At 37.4% G+C, this 18622-nt stretch overlaps 1 protein-coding gene across 10 annotated transcripts in view; it reads left to right on the forward strand.

Annotated features, from left to right (window-relative positions):
- Positions 1-18622, forward strand: part of DISP1 (dispatched RND transporter family member 1) — a 92627-nt gene that overhangs the window by 18106 nt on the left and 55899 nt on the right. For 5 of the 10 annotated variants that reach the window (XM_072857001.1, XM_072857004.1, XM_072857003.1 and 2 more), the window contains exon 3: positions 14376-14434. The exons of the other annotated variants lie outside the window; for them this stretch is intronic. In XM_072857001.1, the coding sequence (XP_072713102.1) occupies positions 14400-14434 (35 nt within the window). In that variant the 5' untranslated portion in view covers positions 14376-14399. The remainder of the gene's footprint in view (positions 1-14375; positions 14435-18622) is intronic. 10 annotated transcript variants of the gene reach the window in all.

Here is an 18622-nt window from a genome sequence, read left to right on the forward strand (position 1 = left end):
GTTGAAATGTTCTGAGTGATCAGGGGTCAGAGGGGATCCAGGGACTGGATATCCAGGGCTTCATCATGTCCAGACTGGATTCTTGTACCTGCTGCTTGGCCTGGGTAGTGCCAGTAGCGGTGTTCACCAGAATAATCTTAGGTTTTGGTGATTGTGTTCTTATTTTTTTTTCTTGTAGGTGATTTGGGGTTAAGTGGCAATTGGAAAAAGACCAGATTACTTCATTTAGGCTATTAGAAATTGATAGTGATTTGACCTAGGGCAAACTAGCACTTCTAGCAAAAAAAATACTGCTCAGGTGGAATTACTAAATTGTCTGTCTGAACAGGCGTGGATTTTAATGGGTACATCTGCACAGTATAACCTTAGTTATACAGTGATTTAGCTGTAATTGATGAAAACAAAGTGTTCCTACAGAAATCCACCTGTCATAAGCAAGAAGCAGTGATCTGAGAGTGGCTGAAACTCTGGGTAGCTTCTGAGAGTTTCATCCTGATTTTGCAATTGATCTGTTTATACTTGATTTTATATATTGACCTTTTAGGAATAATATTCTTATGTAGAATGTGTATAGCCAAGCTGAACTTAAGTAAATTATGGCTGTATCTTTTGCAACTGTTATGTTGTTGCATGACTGTTCTATTATTTCGAGTATCTCGTGTACAATACATACTTTTTTCACTGGCTTTCTAAGGATTCTGTAACTTCCTTTAAGTTTTGAACAGAAATATAGCATTTTACAGCATAAACTTTACCCAAAGTAGTAAAGTGGTCCTCTGTCTTTTTAGGAGACTGTTCTGTGCATGTCATGGAAGTTTTATTTGAATGCCTGAATTAAAGGTTTCTACAAATGTGAAATACCACAAAGTTGCTGCTCTTCTGGGAAGAGTGTAAAAGACAGTATGCCTTTCCTTTTCTCCCATATTCTGTCTCTGGGAAGCTTCTTCTGTGGTTTCCCTTTTGGGATGTTCTGGCTGAATTGTCCTGTCTATTAAAGCTTATAGGGAGTAGCTGTAATTCTGAGACTGAATTAAAGGAATGGCCCATTTCTCATGTGTGTGCAGTGCTGAAAACATTGTGTACTTACACCTTCATGTTCTGCGAATGGAAATAAGGGAACAGATGCAAACTCATGTTTACTTTGGTACCTTTAGCTACAGGTTAGAAATCCAATACCATATTCGTATTTATTTAAGTTGGTTTTGCTAGGCCATGTAATAGTAAAAATCTTTATCTCTATTATGATCTTGTGGTCAGATAACTATCTCCTGTGATTAAACTGAAGATACCTTGCCTGAGCTGAAGATTTTTGGTAGTGCTAGTTCTGTGTTGTTCAACACATGAGAAGAATTTGAATACTGAAGAACTGCATAGTTTGTCATAATTCAGTGTAAGGAAGATAACTTCATTTTGTGATCATGAAATGCTAGAAACTCATATATAATTGATACTGTGCTTTGAAACTGCTTCAGACAGATGTCCTTTTTTAAATATCTTCTCCCATTCTAATAGTCATTAGAGGTTTTAAAAAAAAAAAGTATTTTTAAAAGATTAATTTTAGAACTTAATTTCTTGAGACTATTTAGTTGAGACTTATTACTGTTTGGTAGCACCATAATCTTGATACTGAAAGTAAATATTAACTTGGTGCTGGTACTAACATGAAAAGAAACATCAGATTTACCCTAGGGTATGAAAAGGCTTATTAATGAGAGAGCTGTTGACTACCCCTTTGCAATACCATTTTAGTCACTACTTTGCTTTAATTTTCTGGTAGTTTGGGTAGAGATGAGATAGAGATGGCAGAGGAGTGAGTATTAATAGTAGTGAGCAGGCTGGAAGAAGTTAAGTCCTGATGAACAAGGCCTGTCAGAATGCCGCGTATGTATAGGAGGAATGATGCTCTTGCAAGCATAGAGGAACAGAATAAACAGGAAGAAGAGTGCACCATTAAAAAGCTGGAGAAAAAGCAAGTTTAGGAAGAATGAAGAAAGTAATGGGATGTCTGGGGAGAAGTAGTGACAGAAAATAAGATCTGTCCTCGATAGAGAGGCATTTAAAGAATGTAGAAGTGGCTGTGTTGAATTTGACTTGTGATCTGGCTGTTTACTGTGTCATCTCTGTCAGCTACTGCCAGAAGCTTCAGGGTTGGTGGAAAGTACTGGGGTAGGTAGTTGGGAGAATCTGTTTGCCGGGGCAGCCTCGGCTTAATAGTTTAGGAGAGAGCTCATAATAGATAAGTTGAGCTGTTTAAATGGTTAAGGACCTAGTCAGTGCTAGTCATCCGGGCTCCCTTTAGAATAAATGGAGAGAGACTTGCACCTTTAAAAGTCGTTTTCAAAGACAGCATTAAGACAAATGTTACAGCAAGCAGTTAAATGCTTCCTGTTCTGAGGGTGAAGTTGCATACGGCAGCTAAGCCAGTGCGATAGCCTTGTCTCTGCACCAGCTCTGGCAAGTGTCAGGTCCACCTTTGAGTCAGCTCGGCTTGCCAACCGAGCTGAAATATAACCTAGTATGAGGGGGGGGTCTGGGGGAGAATGGTTTTCTGTGATCTTTGCCAAGAGAAGCAGCTCAGTTCAGGGGCTGAAGAACATTGGGGCTGGTGGGGCAGGGATGGGGCTGGAATCTTATCATAAGGAATCTTATCACCTTAGAGAGGGTGAAGTTATTTGTTATAGTTTGAGCAAGAGACATGAAAAGCTTAACACTTTAAACATCAGATTTTTATCTCTCTTCCAATAGTCTTTCTGTTAGCATTAATAGTATGAGCAGCTAAATGTTCTTGTCAACCATAAAAATTTGCAGTGCACTAAATCTTGCTGTATTCCATGTTTAGCATCACATGGCAGTGAATTCTAAAGGCTGATTGATTTCAAAGATATCAAGGTGCCAACTTTAGATTTTTATTGAATGTTCTCTTGTCATGAGCAGACAACTTGCTTTACTTCTGTTGTATTTCTCTCCACTGTTAGGCTGCAACTGGGAACAATATTTTTTCTAATGAGACTCCTGAGTGTGGAGCTCCAGTAAGAGCAATAACATCTGGCTGTAATAAGGCTTTGCTCTCTTTCCCCAGCCTTGATTTCCACATGCCAAATGCTTGGTGGCTTCATCCAGCTGCATCTTGCTCAGAGGACGTGAGGTATGGGGAAGAAAATGAAGGTGCTGTATGCAAATACAGGAAATGCAGGCAGCTGATAGGGAAACAATAAAAGGTGGGAATATAACATGCAAGTCTCATGAATGTGAGAAACCACTTAACGTTCTGAGACAACAAGGACAGAAATTCTCAATTCTGGCTAACTCCTCTGTGCAGCTATTCTCCATATAGTTTTTAGTATGGTGCACTCCTTTTCTTTGCAAGGTAAATAATTTCTGTAACTTCAGTGTCTTTTGATATTGATGGGGTTTTTTTCCTTTGCCTTCTGGGAGAGTATTGTAGTCAGAATGGCAACAGTGTTGCTTTACGAAGTAGAGTTAGGATGGAGTTTAGATGGAAATTCTATGATTGGGAATCAGTTTCTTGATGCTGGCAGAGAAGAATAAAAGCAGAGGCTTAGAGAAAGATGCTGCAACACTGACAAGAACTTTCCTTTGGGAGAAGGACCTGAGGAATCAATTGAGAACAACAATGAAGCGGTCTCAGGTGGCAGTTGCATTAAAGATGCATTTTGCCAGTACAGTAATTGACTCTCTAAATAAGAGCTGATCAAATGAGCCATTCATATCTCTAAAGAACTGGAAGCAGAGAAGTTGAATGAATTAGATTTACAAGGCAATTAAGTAAATTAGGATTTTCTTTACTGAATCTTTTCATTATTTTCATTATTTTTCTTTTAATGGTCGTCATATCTGATCAGGTAATGACTCTGTTACAAAGCAGGTAGAACAATTAAATGAGTTAAAATATAGTACAAACGTAAGTGCATCCTATTGCAGAGGTGAAAAATTAATGAATGTCCTTGTACCTTGGTGGGTGGGATGGAAGTTGGGTAGAAGCTTTGGAGGATGAGGTCCTGAAGTAGCAGAGGGTGTGCCTTTAAGATTGTATCAATGCATAACTTAAACATTGACCATGTCCTTGGAAGCAAAATATTTGTGTGATTCATGGATTTGTCAAGTTGGGTTTTTTCCTTCTTCTGTTCGCTTCTTTGCTTGGATAAGTGATGGACTGAAGTCTGGAGGTGAATGTAGGAACATTTACTTGAAATCTAGAATTAAACCTTTTTTCATTTGACGAAAGGAAAAATACAGCTGTGTGTGAAGATACTGGCACAGTTTCTCTATAGAAATGGAAAATGTGTGGGTGTTTTAGGTGACAGAACATGGAGAAGAACTTGCAAATAAAACTTGCATGTATGTGTGTTCCTGCTTCCCATGTTCACATTACCCAGTTAACATCTTTAAAGGGACTGAATAGCAGGCTAGAAATCTTTACCTTCTGCATTTCCAAGCAAAACAATACAATAGTACCTACAGATTAGAAATCTCTCTCACTTGTCTGACAGCTTTTTGTGCTTGACAGCTCTTTGTGAGTAGCAGTTTTCATTTGCAGCTCTCTTGTTCTTTGCATCCCAGTCTAGTGAAAGGACAAGAGGCAACAGGCACCAATTAAAATACAAGAAACTCCATTTAAACATAAGAAAAAACACTTATTTTACTGTGAGGATGATCAAACACTGGAATGGGTTACCCAGAGAGCCTGACTGTCTGTACCTATCTGTGTTGATATACTGTGTGTTCTTTGTGTATGCCATGGCAGTTTTAATCATTTAATTGCAAAGCTGTACTATGATAGGGAAAACAGTGTCCAACACTAACCACTTCTACAGATTTACTCTCTTTATAGTAATGCAAAAATTGCAGTTCTTGGAAGTATGAGATGGATTATAAGAGGCATAATTTGTTTGGAAATCAGAAAATTTGTCTATATGGTTGCAGAATTGATGTCGTAGAGATAGGGCCTCTGCCATATCTGAAACTTATCTGAAAATTATATCATGGACTCCAAATGTGAAACCTTAATCAGTAAAAACAAACTTTCATAGTTATGAACTTACAGCTCAAATAACTTCTAGGGAAAACGTTCCCCATAGAGTTGTCCATCTTGTGGCAATCATACTTTTCTCTGAAGAATCAGATATTTTGGGGTTTTTTTGAAGATTGAGAAATCCATTATCTTGTGGGTTGATTCAGCATAATCATTCGTATATTTCAATCACAGAATTGAAATACCTACAGTTGCATATACAGCAGTGTATAATATTGTAGTTAGTTTCTACAAGAGAAATGACTTCATGAGCTACAGAAGGCAGTAATGCCTTTTCTAATCTATAAATAAGTATGCTTCAATACCATTGCTAATGGTTTCTCATAACTTGATAAATGTTGGAGAAAAGCGTGTAATTTCTGTACCAATTTACATGTAATTTCTCTTACTATAGGTGTACACCTGTCTAAAAACATGCAAACCAAACTAACCTGTCTCTAAAATCCTCAAGAAAAAGGACTTCTGGCTCATCTTCTGTAGCAAGGAGACTCTTAGTTTTCGTTTTCTTTATTGAACATTTACATTCAGTGGTCCACTACTGCCATTGATGATGTTAAAGATTCCAGCAACAGAATTTTAATGTGATTAACCTGAGACATTAAGCAGAGATTAAGTTAAAATGTCTTAACCATTCTTGGTTCATGGAAAGTAGAGCAAATCAGCAGACTGTGAAATAGCAATTGGTCTGCCTCAAAGTTTTAAGCTAGGAGTGGGAGTGCTGGAATGGCAGATTTCTGCCTCCACCCCGACTTTTCTGTTACTTTTTGAGACTCTGTACTGCGCTTTTTTGAAGAAAGGTCATGAGTAGGAACATAGTCCTCTGCTGTTCCTGAGTGCTCAAAGTCCTCTACAAGGGGAGAGTGAGTGGAGTAATAAACTGCTTTCCCTCTTTCCATTACCTCATCCTTCCACCTCCTTGTTTTTTCAGTATAAGCCAGTGTTGCAGACACTACTTTTTTTGCCTACTCTGGTACTGACCTGATGGGCAAACTGTGTGTTTTGATGGTTTAGTGCAAGAAGCCTAGTTTTCACTTGTGCTATGCTATAAAATGAAAGTGTGCACTTACAGTGTTGCTGCTTAGCTTAACAATTACAGGATAAAGTTATATTTGTATTAGTCTTTTAATTTCTCAAAGCTATATGAGTATCTCTTCATAGCTTGTTACAGGGCATGGGAGAATGACAAACCACCTCACTACTTGCATTTACTTTCTACCCCATCCAGCTTTGCTGCAGTCCATAAGACCATGTCCTGCCTGGGGAAGGGAGAAGAGTTTCTCAAATGCATTTCAGCTCTGAGATATTTAGTGGCAACAGCTGCTTCCATCTGTGTACATGTGCAGGAAGAGATGTTCAGCTGAACAGGCGGCATTCTCTTTTTATTGTGGTGTGCCTAATGCTACCATATGTTCTCAGTTTGCAAATCTGCAGAATATGACATTTTTTCTGAAGCGCATTGAACTAAATATGACTGAAAGTGTATATATTTGTATTTTTAAAACGAACAAAACAAAAAAAAAGACCCTGAATCTTGTTGCGGTAATTTGAAGACATGACCTATTTGGTCATCTATCAAAATTGCTTTCTGTTGTAAAAGGCAGGTATATTATTTTTCCTTTCTTGTGTATTCCATCCTACTAGTGAAATATTGCCTTCTGTCTAGGTCTCCAGAGAAGGAGACAGGGATTTTGGCTTGTACTCCCAGTTCTCACAGCGCACCTAGAATCTATTTGTAACTGGCTGACGTCATCTCAGGCAAAGCTTCGAATCACTGAGCCCATGCACCTCAGTCCACAAAATATATTTTCAATGCAAATCTATCTGTTTGGGCATTGGGATATAGTCATCATAAATTCAGAATTGCAGATTTTTTTTATAAGAAAAACCCCAAACCAACAAACTGAAAAGCAGGAATTCTATTTTAGGATAAAGACAAGTGAATTTCCCCTTTTCCTCCTAAAAAAAAAAAAAAAATCTGGATCTTATATAATAGCTGCAATTCGTTTTTGCCAAAATAGTGGTCAGTTGCCATACTGCTTGTGTTAGCTGCTGTTTTGCAACATGAGCTAACTTGAAGCCCAGCAGCCAATTCTTTTCTCTGATACTGTCATTTAAACACTTGTTTCACTTGTGCTTGCAAATTGAAGGGAAGGAGTGGTGTAAGCCCCACTTCTGTACCAGACAAACCAGATAAAACTAATATATTTACAGCTTAGCTTTTGTGGAGAGGAGTGTTGACTTGGAAATCTTTTGAGGGAGTCAGTGAGCATGAAGGAAGAGTTTATTATGAATAATCAATGTTCAGGGCAATCCAGGCAATGTAATATGTGTATGGCACAGAGCAGTGTGTTCTCTTGATTGTCTGCAAAAGCTTGGAGTTGAAAGTAGAAAATTAGCAGACAGAAGAAAGAAGCCAACATGTTGGCACACATGATCATCAACAAAGCTAGTATCATGTATGACATGAGCTGGAGGAGGGACATCAGACAGACGCTTCTGAATTCGACCAGGACTAGTTCAGGTGCAGTACTACCTAAGGTCAGCTAGAGAGAAGACAAACTGGATTTGCAGTACCATGCAGTCTGCATGGAAAGATTAGGAACCATGGCATAACTACTGTTTAAAACCATTCTAATTATGTTAAGGTATTTGGAGCCAACAGCTAAGTTCTACTGCTTGCAAAGAAATATTTGTATATGGGCATAAATAATGTTAGCTGAAAAAAATGAGAAGCAGACCTGCTCAAGTATTCTGTCAGTCTGTTGTTGTTATGTTTCTTGTAGAGTACAGATTTAAAAAAAAATCTATATTTTATCCAAATGCTGTTTGAAGTACTGACTTTCCCCTTCTGCAATACTGTATGTTCCAGTAATCAGTATAGACACGTCCCACTTTGAAGTGGTCTATGCTTAATTACCTTGTTGAAATTCCAAGCAGAGCTCCACTTAGAAATTTACCCTGAGATTCCTTCCTGCCCTTGTGAGGCTAATCGGTTCAGACCGTGTTTATTTTCAATCCAGGTACAACTACTGCTTTTTAACTCTTCCAAACTTTAAGAAAAATTTGATTTCATAGAAAAAAAATAATTTAGAAAGTGTTAAGTGGCATGACATTGATACTGATAATGAGAAACTTTGTTCTGATCTCTCTCTCTCTTAAATACCCTTTGCAGAGATGTGATCTTGGCAAATGAGCGCAAATAGTTTGTACTAGTTAATTTTCCACCTCAAGTAAAGAACAGATAACCATGAGATCATATTCCTGACATAAATCAGGGTTTAAGAGTATTAGAAATCTGCCATCAGCTTGCACACAAATATTTACCTTTTGATTATTTAAATTATACAGATGTTATTACATTTGGGTACTGAGTAAGGTACTTTATATTCATGTAGTAGGCAAGAACAGCATGATGCTTACAGTTCCTCAGACTGCTAATTCATGTAGCTTTCTGCACCCAGTGCAAAATGCATAGCAGAGGCCTTGACTGGAGTATGCTTGGGAGTCTTCTGACGCGGTGGTAATTGTCAGGGTATGTTGAAATAACTTCAGGGCATTCTTGAGAGCAAGTCTGCCCCCTTCCCATCACTCCTGAGGCTTCTACTGAGTAAAAGCTTTTTACTGTGGAGAAATGAGATTTCTATTTAAAAAAAAAAACAACAAAACAAACCAAACTTGATGGTTAACTGCAATGGAAACAGGCTCCTGTGTGCCTAGAAATTCTTGACTCTCTGAGACTGTCAGTTCTGAAATTAAGCCATCCATTCAATTTACATGAGCAGTGAAGTTGTCTAACTTTAAGAGGATACTGCCTGAAGCTGGCTATCAACTAGCATGTTGAGAACTTAATTTCTCACTCCTAATCTCTAAGATGCATCGTTATCTTTCTGAGCCATTCCACGTGCAGTATATTTAGTGTTTTGGTACTTCATAATTTCTCAATCCTTGCTTTCATGTTAAAAAGACATTTAAAAATTTCCTTATTTTTAATACTCAGAATTATAAATATTTAAATAGCTATTTGTTGATAATAGCTCTGTTTTGTTGGTAATATCTAAAGTTAAAGATAGAGGGTAGATGCTGTCGTCTTTCACTTTCTTTTTTATATAAGAGACTTGAAAATTTTTGCTTGAAGATACTGTAGATGAAATAATAAATCCATACCAGTTACCTTTTAGGGAGAAGGGGGATATGATATGCCTACTAATCTTCTTATGTAAAGATTGCACCTTGGTCTAAAAGTCCCAAGTTAAACATAGTTCTGACAAGAAGTCACCATCCAAGGAAAGTAGAAGTTAGATTTTTTTTAAATTGTATTGGACAAACTAAAACACAGGGTTACTGGTGAAGCAACACAAAAGGAGAAAAATCAGTGTTACCTGTTTGATAGAGGGTTTTGCAGGAAAATTTTAAGAACTCAAAGATGTTGGGCTAGTGGTAGTTGGACTCCCTGGATAACAGTAGAGTGAAGTTACTTGTAGCTCTATGGTTGCCTCAGAAATAGCAAAAGAGTATGGGACTTTTCCGTTGAAACACCATTGATATGACCAGTTTGGGTGAATGATCAGTGAGTATGTGAAGAGAATGACTACAAGCCTAAGTTCTCCTCTGTTCAGAGAAAAGCTATGCCATTTCTAAGGCCTCAGGTAGTCACTGCTCAAAACCAATTCAAGTCTACAAAAATTCTGTAAGAAAGCTAATAGATGCCTCCAGATGCTACCAGCCGTAAGGCTTTCAGGAAGGGAAAATGTCCATTTCTACCTTGCATTTCTGTGATGCTAGTCCCAGTAGATCCAGGACAGACATTCACTTTTCATAGTCAAAGAACTTCTTGTCTGCTCGTCAAGATTGACAGAGGAGGAAACTGATGTGATTGTCACTTCCAGGTAATTGGAATTATCCTTGCATCTTATCACTTCAGGTGACTTCTCCAAGACAGTGGTTTTCTTTCATAACCTACACGACATATAACCAATTGCTATGGCAGTAGGGATGTCTGCTTCATCCCTGCTGCAATCAGTATCACCAGCCAGTGTACATCTGTCTCATTAGTTAGGTGATCCAGCTACCGCTTTGCTGCTCAAACTCATAAAGCAATATCCAGATACAGAAATGTCTGTACTGAACAGTTGTCAAAAGTTGAAGGTAGCTGAAGGCAGCAATGTTCTGCAGGCAGGCAAACTGCTGTTGCCAGCCTGTTCAGATGGCAAATGCAGTACATGTTACCGGTGATAAAGAAAACATGTTACGAATAGAAGAATGGAGCCAAGAGCTGCTGTTAGGAGAGGACTGAAATGTATGAGTTGATTCCAGGGCAGGACACACAGCTCTGCTAGCCAGGTGGTGTAGCAGTACAGGGGAAGAAACAGATACCCTTTGTTCTTACATTTTTTTGGGACAAAATGTGTAGATAACTGGTAATTTAGCTTATCAAAATTGTATGTGCCCATGTTTGTTTGTTCTGAGAGTTTATTAAAAACTTTGTTTCTCTTCTCCCCCCCCCAAGTACAATGGCTTGTATGAAGGGAAGGGGAGGAGAGAGAATCTGCCCTGACAAAGGAATTTCTAAAACTCATCTTAAGCTTTTCCGGTGCAAAAAGCATAATCACTCAAGAGTGGGCAAAAGTTCATGCTAACACAAACAAAATGCTGAACTTGGATGCAGAATGTTGCATGTGACAGGAGTCTCTTCAACACATGCATGTAAACAGTGAATCGGCAGTGCCTAAATAGCAGACAACAGTGGTGTCATGGGATTTCTTAAAACTGCACGTCATACAATAGATTTGACTTGGAATGTCTCTGTTTTAAGGCTATTTCTAATGTGCAAAAAACATGCACAGGTTTGCACGTTGAAATGGTCAATGTTTGCTATGTTAACCCTTCTCAGGACAGTGAACTTCCATGTACAGCAGTTGAGACACAATGTTGCTCCATATTCAGATTTAACTTTCCATTTTGGAAACTAAGTGTATGTGTATTAGCATGTACCTCTGTGCTACCTCTGTCTCTTGATGTGCTGGATTTGTTCTGCTTATAACTTTTCAAGTAAAACAGACATAACTGGCTAAAGACCCTTAATTTTTCTGCTTGCTTGGAATCCATTTTGGATTGCCTGGGATGTAGGAAGGGAAGTCAAATATTGTAAAACATTCTTCTAAGCTGTGACAATGAGTGCCTGATAATCTTAAATCTCCAATGATTGTACTGATTGAACCAGCAAAATCCTTCCACAAATACTGTGATTTCTCTCAAATTGATAACAAAGTTAAATCAACTTCTTACCTGTGACAGACTGCTCTGGGGATTCTTTTTGGCTTTTCCTTTTAAGGAGGGAAGTAAGTTTTGGGGTTTTTATCATTATTATTCCCAGGCCATATGTTGGCCAGATCTGTGGGTTCCAACCTGATGATGACATTCAGTCTCTCTGCCCTCCTATAATGTTGCTCTGGTTCCTAGGTCTATTCATCGTCTTCAAGTCCTTTCACTTTCTTCTCATAACATTTGTCCAAAAAACCAAAAGAAAGGATTTACTTTCAAATGCACAACACTTCCAGCAATGTTGGGTGTTTGACTGAGCCCTTCACATTAAGGGCAAGTTGAGGTCCTGCTTTGTCTGTTTTTCATTTTTATTTTCATTTGTCTTTGTCTGATCTCTACTTGGTTCTGACTTACTCTTGTGGCCTTATTGGGAGGCTATCCTGTAGTTGGCATACCAGTTCTGTTTTGTCTCCTGCTGACCTCCCATCACAAATTCACAAAAGATGTCTGAGCTTGTGGCTGGCAAGCCATGTTTTGGATGCTGAAAGTGATACCCAACTTGTTGCCTGTTTTGTTCTGCATAGGTAGTAATGTGTGGAACTTCATTGAAGCAAGTGCTCAGAATATGAGATACTTGTGCACAAATAGTGGCAGTGGTTGGGCTAAAACCCTCTAAGTGCCTAAACATAGTGTAGTGAAGACATACCTGTAGCTAAAACCCTGTGATTCCTTCCTTGACAAGAATCAGTTTGCAGCATAGCCTCCATGAAGTTCCACTTATATTTAGGAATTTTTTGTGTGTCAAAACAGCAGTGTGCAATTCAACTATGGAACTGTAATTGTTTGGATTGATTCTACCTGCCTGAGACTATTGCTTTAAAAAATATTTTAAAAAGGAACACTTTCTATGGCACTGTAAGGCAATGTTTTGTTTGATTGTATCATGAATAATTAAGATAATTTGCTTATGCTATTGGTAATAATAGTGGTGTATACGTTTTGATACTTATTTCTTCAGTGGTGAATACACTTTTATAAAGATATTTTAGAACCATGTACTGAAAAACTGCTAAAGACTTATCTGCTTCGTTTTTTCCTAACTTTGCTATTGGAAACGCAAAATATGTAGATACCCAAATTGCATTCCAGCACGACCTACTAGCAGGCGAGAGGATTTCCGCTTCAGTGCTGCAGTTCATTAAACAGTTGTAAACAGAAATGCTGCAAAAGTGTACTGTGGGCATGTGATGAGAGATTTCTGATAACCTCAAGGCTGTCTCCCAAATGATCTTATTAATTCTGTGAGTAATCTGGGGAAAATTGGTAGGGTTTCTTTGACTTTTGCCCTCTGAGGTTGCAGTTTTTACAGCTTGGAGCAGCTATTAGTAACAATAGCTCTTGAAGTGTAATTGAAAAAACCCCAGGAAATGTGTTCCTGTTTTTCTTTCTGATGCAGTTACAACTGACAACTCCTCTTCCTTTAGCCCCTAATTCACGGTGCCGCTGTTCCTGGAAACCTGTTTGGAATGTTATAATGAAGTTGTTCACTTGCCTGAAGTACATCAAATGTAACACATGAGCCTGATTTCCAGTGGAGACTTCATTCTGGGTGCAGTCAGCTGTTTCTCATGAGTCACACAGTTGGCTGGGTAAGGAAGGAAAGGGTTGCTTTGTGCAGGCTCTGGGAAGTTCATGATTTTGATTCTTCTGTATTGGGAAGGCTTCTGTTACAGTTGTCAGCTCGTTTGTGTTCAAGGTAACTAATCCAGGACCAGAAAGTGATATATTTTCTAGCTGTTAGTGGCAATTAAGGCATTGATTAAAATTTAGACTGTAAGGAAATCTGGACATAAAGTGTTATGTTTTGTGGTGATGGATGGAAAAGTGCAATAAGTATTTACATATTTTCTTGTGAACATGTGTGTTTATCTAGCTTGAAGTTTATTTTTTCTTCACTTTCCCTTTGAGAACTATTTTCAGTATCATTAAAATCTTATTTTGAAGAGGAACACAAAGAACTATTTCAAATTGTTTTTCTCCTTAATGCAGCACCTTTCAGAGTGGCATCATCCTGCCTAGCACTGGGCTACCTCTTTCCAGGTGCCTTTTCTCCTCCTGTTCCATTTTGCCTCCGTTCTCCAGAGTTGACATCATACAGTCTGCATTGGAGAGGGCAAGATTCCTGAGAATCAGACACTAACTGTTTTGAAAGGCTTGTATCTGTGGTCTGGTGTCTGGATGTTACTTATATTATATACAGGACTGTTAACTACATATATATATATATATATGCAAATTAACCTCGGCTGTTCTTTAAAACTGCTGCTCCTTAAAACTGCTTTTCAGCTTAAGGTAGGCATGCTTACCTTGCTATTCAGTGTTAGCAACATATTTCTTTGACACACATCCATGTAACTTTGACACTATTACAGTTTTCCAGTTTAGCTAGCTGCCTTATCTCTCTGCTTTTAAGTCAGATTTGGTTAAAGTATTCCCTTTTATACCAGATAAATGGGAAAGCACATAATTGGATACAATGAAGAGTTTTAAAAAGTTTGATCCAGTCTTCAGTAGTATTTAACCTTTGGTTACTGCAGTTAGGAGATTATGAAAGGTTCAGATTTTTTTTCTGCTTTTTAAAATTTTCTGGTAATTACTAGTTTTGAAGCCAGCAGCTGTGTTACTTGATGCCTCAAACAAGTAGATCATATTATTGTGATTAAACTTATCTTTGGAAATCTTTTCCATTGTTTGATCGTTAAGCCTAATAATACCAAACTGGCATTATAACCCTGAAAAGTCATAATATTCATTATAGCTGGTTGGTATTATTTTTGTTATCAGCTTGGAAAAAATCACAAAATCCAGTAATGCTACTAGGAAACATGTATTTTTCTCCAGATAGTTTTGATAAGAAAAGCTAACTTCTGTAGCTTGCTCATGAACTAGATAAATTGAGAGTTCATATTTGATTTTTTTTCCTACTAGTTTTCTTTCACTTAACTGTCATTGTTCTTCAGAGACTGAAAGATAACAATAACGTCTTCATTTCTGATTTCAGGCAAAGGCAAATACAAGTTAACCAATGTGTTGTATTTACATCCCAGGACCAAGCCATAGGTAACATCACTCATTCTATTATATATAAAATATATAGTATGGCCATTGATGGTGTTTAGGCTTGTTCTCCTTTCTGCTTCTCACTTTTTCTAGTTAAAAGAATATAAGGTCAATCTTATAAAGTAGTTTCTTAAATACTGTTAGAAATACATTAAAGTATGTGAGAAATATTTCCAAATTATAGTTAGTGACATACAACACACCTTGGCTTATCTGCTTTGTAAACCAGGCACGTGATACTTGCAGGGTTTAGATAATCAGAGGAGATACAGCATTTAGTATTTCATGATTATCAGTCATTTTGAATTCTGATACTCTTGACTGATCATAGATCCCGTTGCAGATGGGGTTGGGTAAAGTGCCTTTATCCCTTCAGCAAGCATATAGGGCAGGCTTCTAGCTGTTCAGCTATGAGTTTTAAATGGTAGAGGTAAAGAATTGTACTTTTTTTCTTATGACTTCTAAAGCAGCTTTTTGTAAGTATAAAACAAAGTTTAAGAAAAATACCTACAATTTGCCAGTATCCACTGTTATTTTTAAAGTTCTGTTTTCAAGGGTTTAAAGTTCTAGCACTGGTTTTCAGTATTTTCTTTTAGAAAGATAGGGGCTTTGGTAGTAACATCTATAACTTTAAAGTTGTTTTTTTCTGGTTTTATAGAGATTATGACTTGTTCATAATTATTTTGCTGCCTCAGAGTGAAAAGCAGATTTTGACAGCCTCTGCTTTCTTTCCTCTCTTCTGATTTGCCTGTGTAGTGTTCTGAGTTGGATATTGAGGAACTGTAGCTCTCCACTGTGCAGAAAACTGTTTATTTTAAGTTTCATTATATTCTTCTGTCAATTACTACATACACTTGTACAGATTCTTAAGGAATTCTAGAATATATGGGTCAATGATCTCATTTAGATTCTTATCCCCCAAGTTTTCAGCAGCCATAAGGGGGGGAAATCCAACTTTATCAGATGGAATATACACACAAAGAAATGTTTGCTTTGATAACAAAAGAGGCTCAGTGCTCAAAGATTTTCTGGAAGGAATTCCTTCTAGTTAGAGTGCATAATTTGTCAACTTTAAAATAAAGAATACTATAATATATTGATGCTTTTATTCACAGCTTCAGCTAAGATGGCATGATCAATGGCTTTAGCAGGTTTTAATTAGCCTTCTGTCTATTCGGTTGCAACATGAGGAATAAATGCCTTAGCAACAGATTTCTATTAAGTAGGAGAATTTATCTCAGTGTGTGCTTACAAAAAGAAGAAAGGGGAAACTGGTTTTGTCTCAGATTACGCCATAGTATATTCTATGTTTACCTCTCCTTTAGATTTACTGTAGCTTAACTTGTTAGACTATGGGTTTGATTTAATAAATAGGATACAGAGCATTTCTCTTGTAAATCACTTTGCTGAATGTGAGTAGTGCCAGTGAACACCAAGCTGGCTTCCCGCTTTGGTAGCAGTGGCTAAGCTGTGCCTGCAGAGACTCCAAAACATTCACTAGCCATAAAACTGGCACTTGTTTTCCTTTTTCATGTTATTTAATGCTGGTATTTTGTTTTTCTTTCCTAAGATTTTTTTTTGATTAGGCTTTTACTTTTACTGAATCCTTATCTATGACAGTTTAATTTTTTGGAAGATAAATTGAAGTGGCATATACAGTAAAATAACTTTTCAACAGCTTAGTGCTAAATGTTTCCAGATATAGATGCAATTTAATTGCATCTATACTTTATGAAAAATGTAAATCTGCAGTTCTCTAAGGAATGTTTATTAAAACCTTTAATGTTTATCATTGTACATGAGGAAAGTATATATAATTCCTCTGTGTTAGAAAGACCCTTCAATTTAAATTTATTAAAGATTACTTTACCCTGTCATGAACAAAGTGTCCCTTAAATCCAGTTCCCTCCCATGAAAGCGTGAGAATTTCTCCACTACTTGGGGTCTGTGCAAATCATCTGCACTACAAAAGAACCCCGGCTCCTTCCATTTTAGGAATCTGGGAAGGGTAAATATTTAGAAGTGCTGGCATAACAATAGCAGAAGTAGAAGGAAATTAAAGTTTGGGATCCAGTGCTGAGACACATTTGGCTTAAACTGTAGGTGGAAAAAAGAAAAGTTTTTTAGTAAATTGGTCGAAGGTTGATTTTCATCTTTAGAATAAGGAATAAGCAGAAATCTTCTATGTAGAAGAAGCTACCCAGTTTCACAGACAAGAAGTCTCAGTTTTGAAACGGTAGCCTCTTTTTAGTTCTTGTTTAGGTTTTTTGCTTTTTCTGCTTTTTCAGACAGGAGTGTGGTGGTGTTCAGTTACTTTCTGACAGGTCGCAGGAACTAATATTTCACTGAGCAAAGACTAGCACTGTTAAGTGAACAAGTCTTTTTATGGAAGACTACTGCTGGTCTGAGAACTTCTTGAATGTAAAGCTTAGAGACTGTAGGTTGAATGAATATATGAAGTAGACTGAAATTAAGACCATGGCATAGAAATCGATTTCATTATAGAAACCCTAGTGTTTAGGTTGCAAAGTATTTTGCTCTATAAAAGATTTTCTGGAGAATCTCTTTGAGAATTTCCAGCATCTGTTGTTTGCAACAGCTGTTAGATATTGAGTAGAAAGATTTGTCTGTCCTCAGAATAGCAAAAAAAAAAATGTATTCTTTATCTTGATAAATTCAGTTCAGGTTGAGTAATTCTTTGGATATTAAAACCAGTTTTCCTGGTATATTTCACTTATCTTTGGGAGATATTTGGCACGGTGTTCAAATACCTAAATGTGTATGTTCTAAAGACTGAAGTCTGTTTCTGCCAAAATTTGCTGTGTGACTTATGAGCCTATATAAAGACCATTATAGTAACTTAAGCTGATACTTGGCTTGTGTTTATGCAAGACAACTCCAAATAATCCTTTAACTTAATTTTGAACAGTGCCACGTTTTTCAGAAAGAGACTATATAGAGTTGGCTGGAGAAAGAGTACGTTTGCAAAGAATTTCAGTGTTTTGAAATTTGATTTTTTTTTTGTGATCCAATTTAGAAGTTAAAACAAAATTCTGTATTTCTTTGTAGAAGGAAATAGAGTTTATCTCCAGGGTGTTTATCTCCACAGGTAGGAGACCCTGCTGGGTAGCCTCATCTGGTGCCTCAGGGCTCTTAGCTCTCACTCAGCTTGCTCTAAGTTGTGTGGGTCATCAGAAAAGGCAGGTTTCCAGTTAGTTCTGTTGGAAGGTTGTCAAACTTTACCATCACCATCATGTTTTTATAGTATTTTTTCATTACCTTTCATATAATTTTCATTTTTACTGTTTCCAGATGGTAGATAATTCAGTGCAGCCCCTGACAGTTTGTTGAATTTCAGATCACCTAGTGCCTTGAAGGCTAGCAGAAGTTGCTCTTCAGATTTAAGTGCCAGTTGCTGCAAGGGGAACTAGACCCACAGAACTTTGGCACTATAGTGAAATATAATGAAATATATTAGTACTAGTGAAATATAGTGCAATAGTATTTGGAGATAGAGTAATTTAGACCACTCCAGGACTTCAATGCCTGAGTTTTCTTACAAATTTCTCAGCATTTTGGTTATCTACTTATATAGATATTTATTATCTTGAAGTTTCATTTGTGGGATGACAAAATACTTCAGTATTTAAGTGCCTGTCCCCTCTTGGCTGAATCTTACTGAGAGGGCTCTGCAAATTCTGCAAAGTGGAGCAATTCAAAGAAATTCTTATTTCAGCAAGGTCATTTGTTCAACCTAGATATCTGAAGAGCTAAACTCAGTGCCCAGGAGGCAACTGAACAATGTGATCTTCCTCTGTTCCACAATGGTAGAGAAACTGGTACAGCAGAGAAGAGGTTGTTTGCCGGCTTTGTTCAGAAGCAGATGTGCCTTGCACAAAAGGTGGTGTTGAATCTCACAGTTGGCTAATCAAGTACTTTTCCAGCCTTTTGCATCATTGTCTGTTACTGGGTATCTCTAGTTATTGCATGAGTTGTGTTAGTTGTTAAAACAAAACCCCTTAAAATATTAAGCGTAAAAAAGAAATTACGAAAGGAACTGTACTTATAGTAAACTAAACTTAGGCCGTGAAATCTGCAATCTATGGTAGTTTAGTCTCTTAACGGCAAGTTAATATCAGTCTACTTCAGATTCAGAGTCTATATGACAACTGTTGAATTTTGGTCATA

The sequence above is a fragment of the Ciconia boyciana genome, chromosome 3, assembly GCF_034638445.1.
Source record: "Ciconia boyciana chromosome 3, ASM3463844v1, whole genome shotgun sequence".
NCBI lineage: Eukaryota > Metazoa > Chordata > Aves > Ciconiiformes > Ciconiidae > Ciconia > Ciconia boyciana.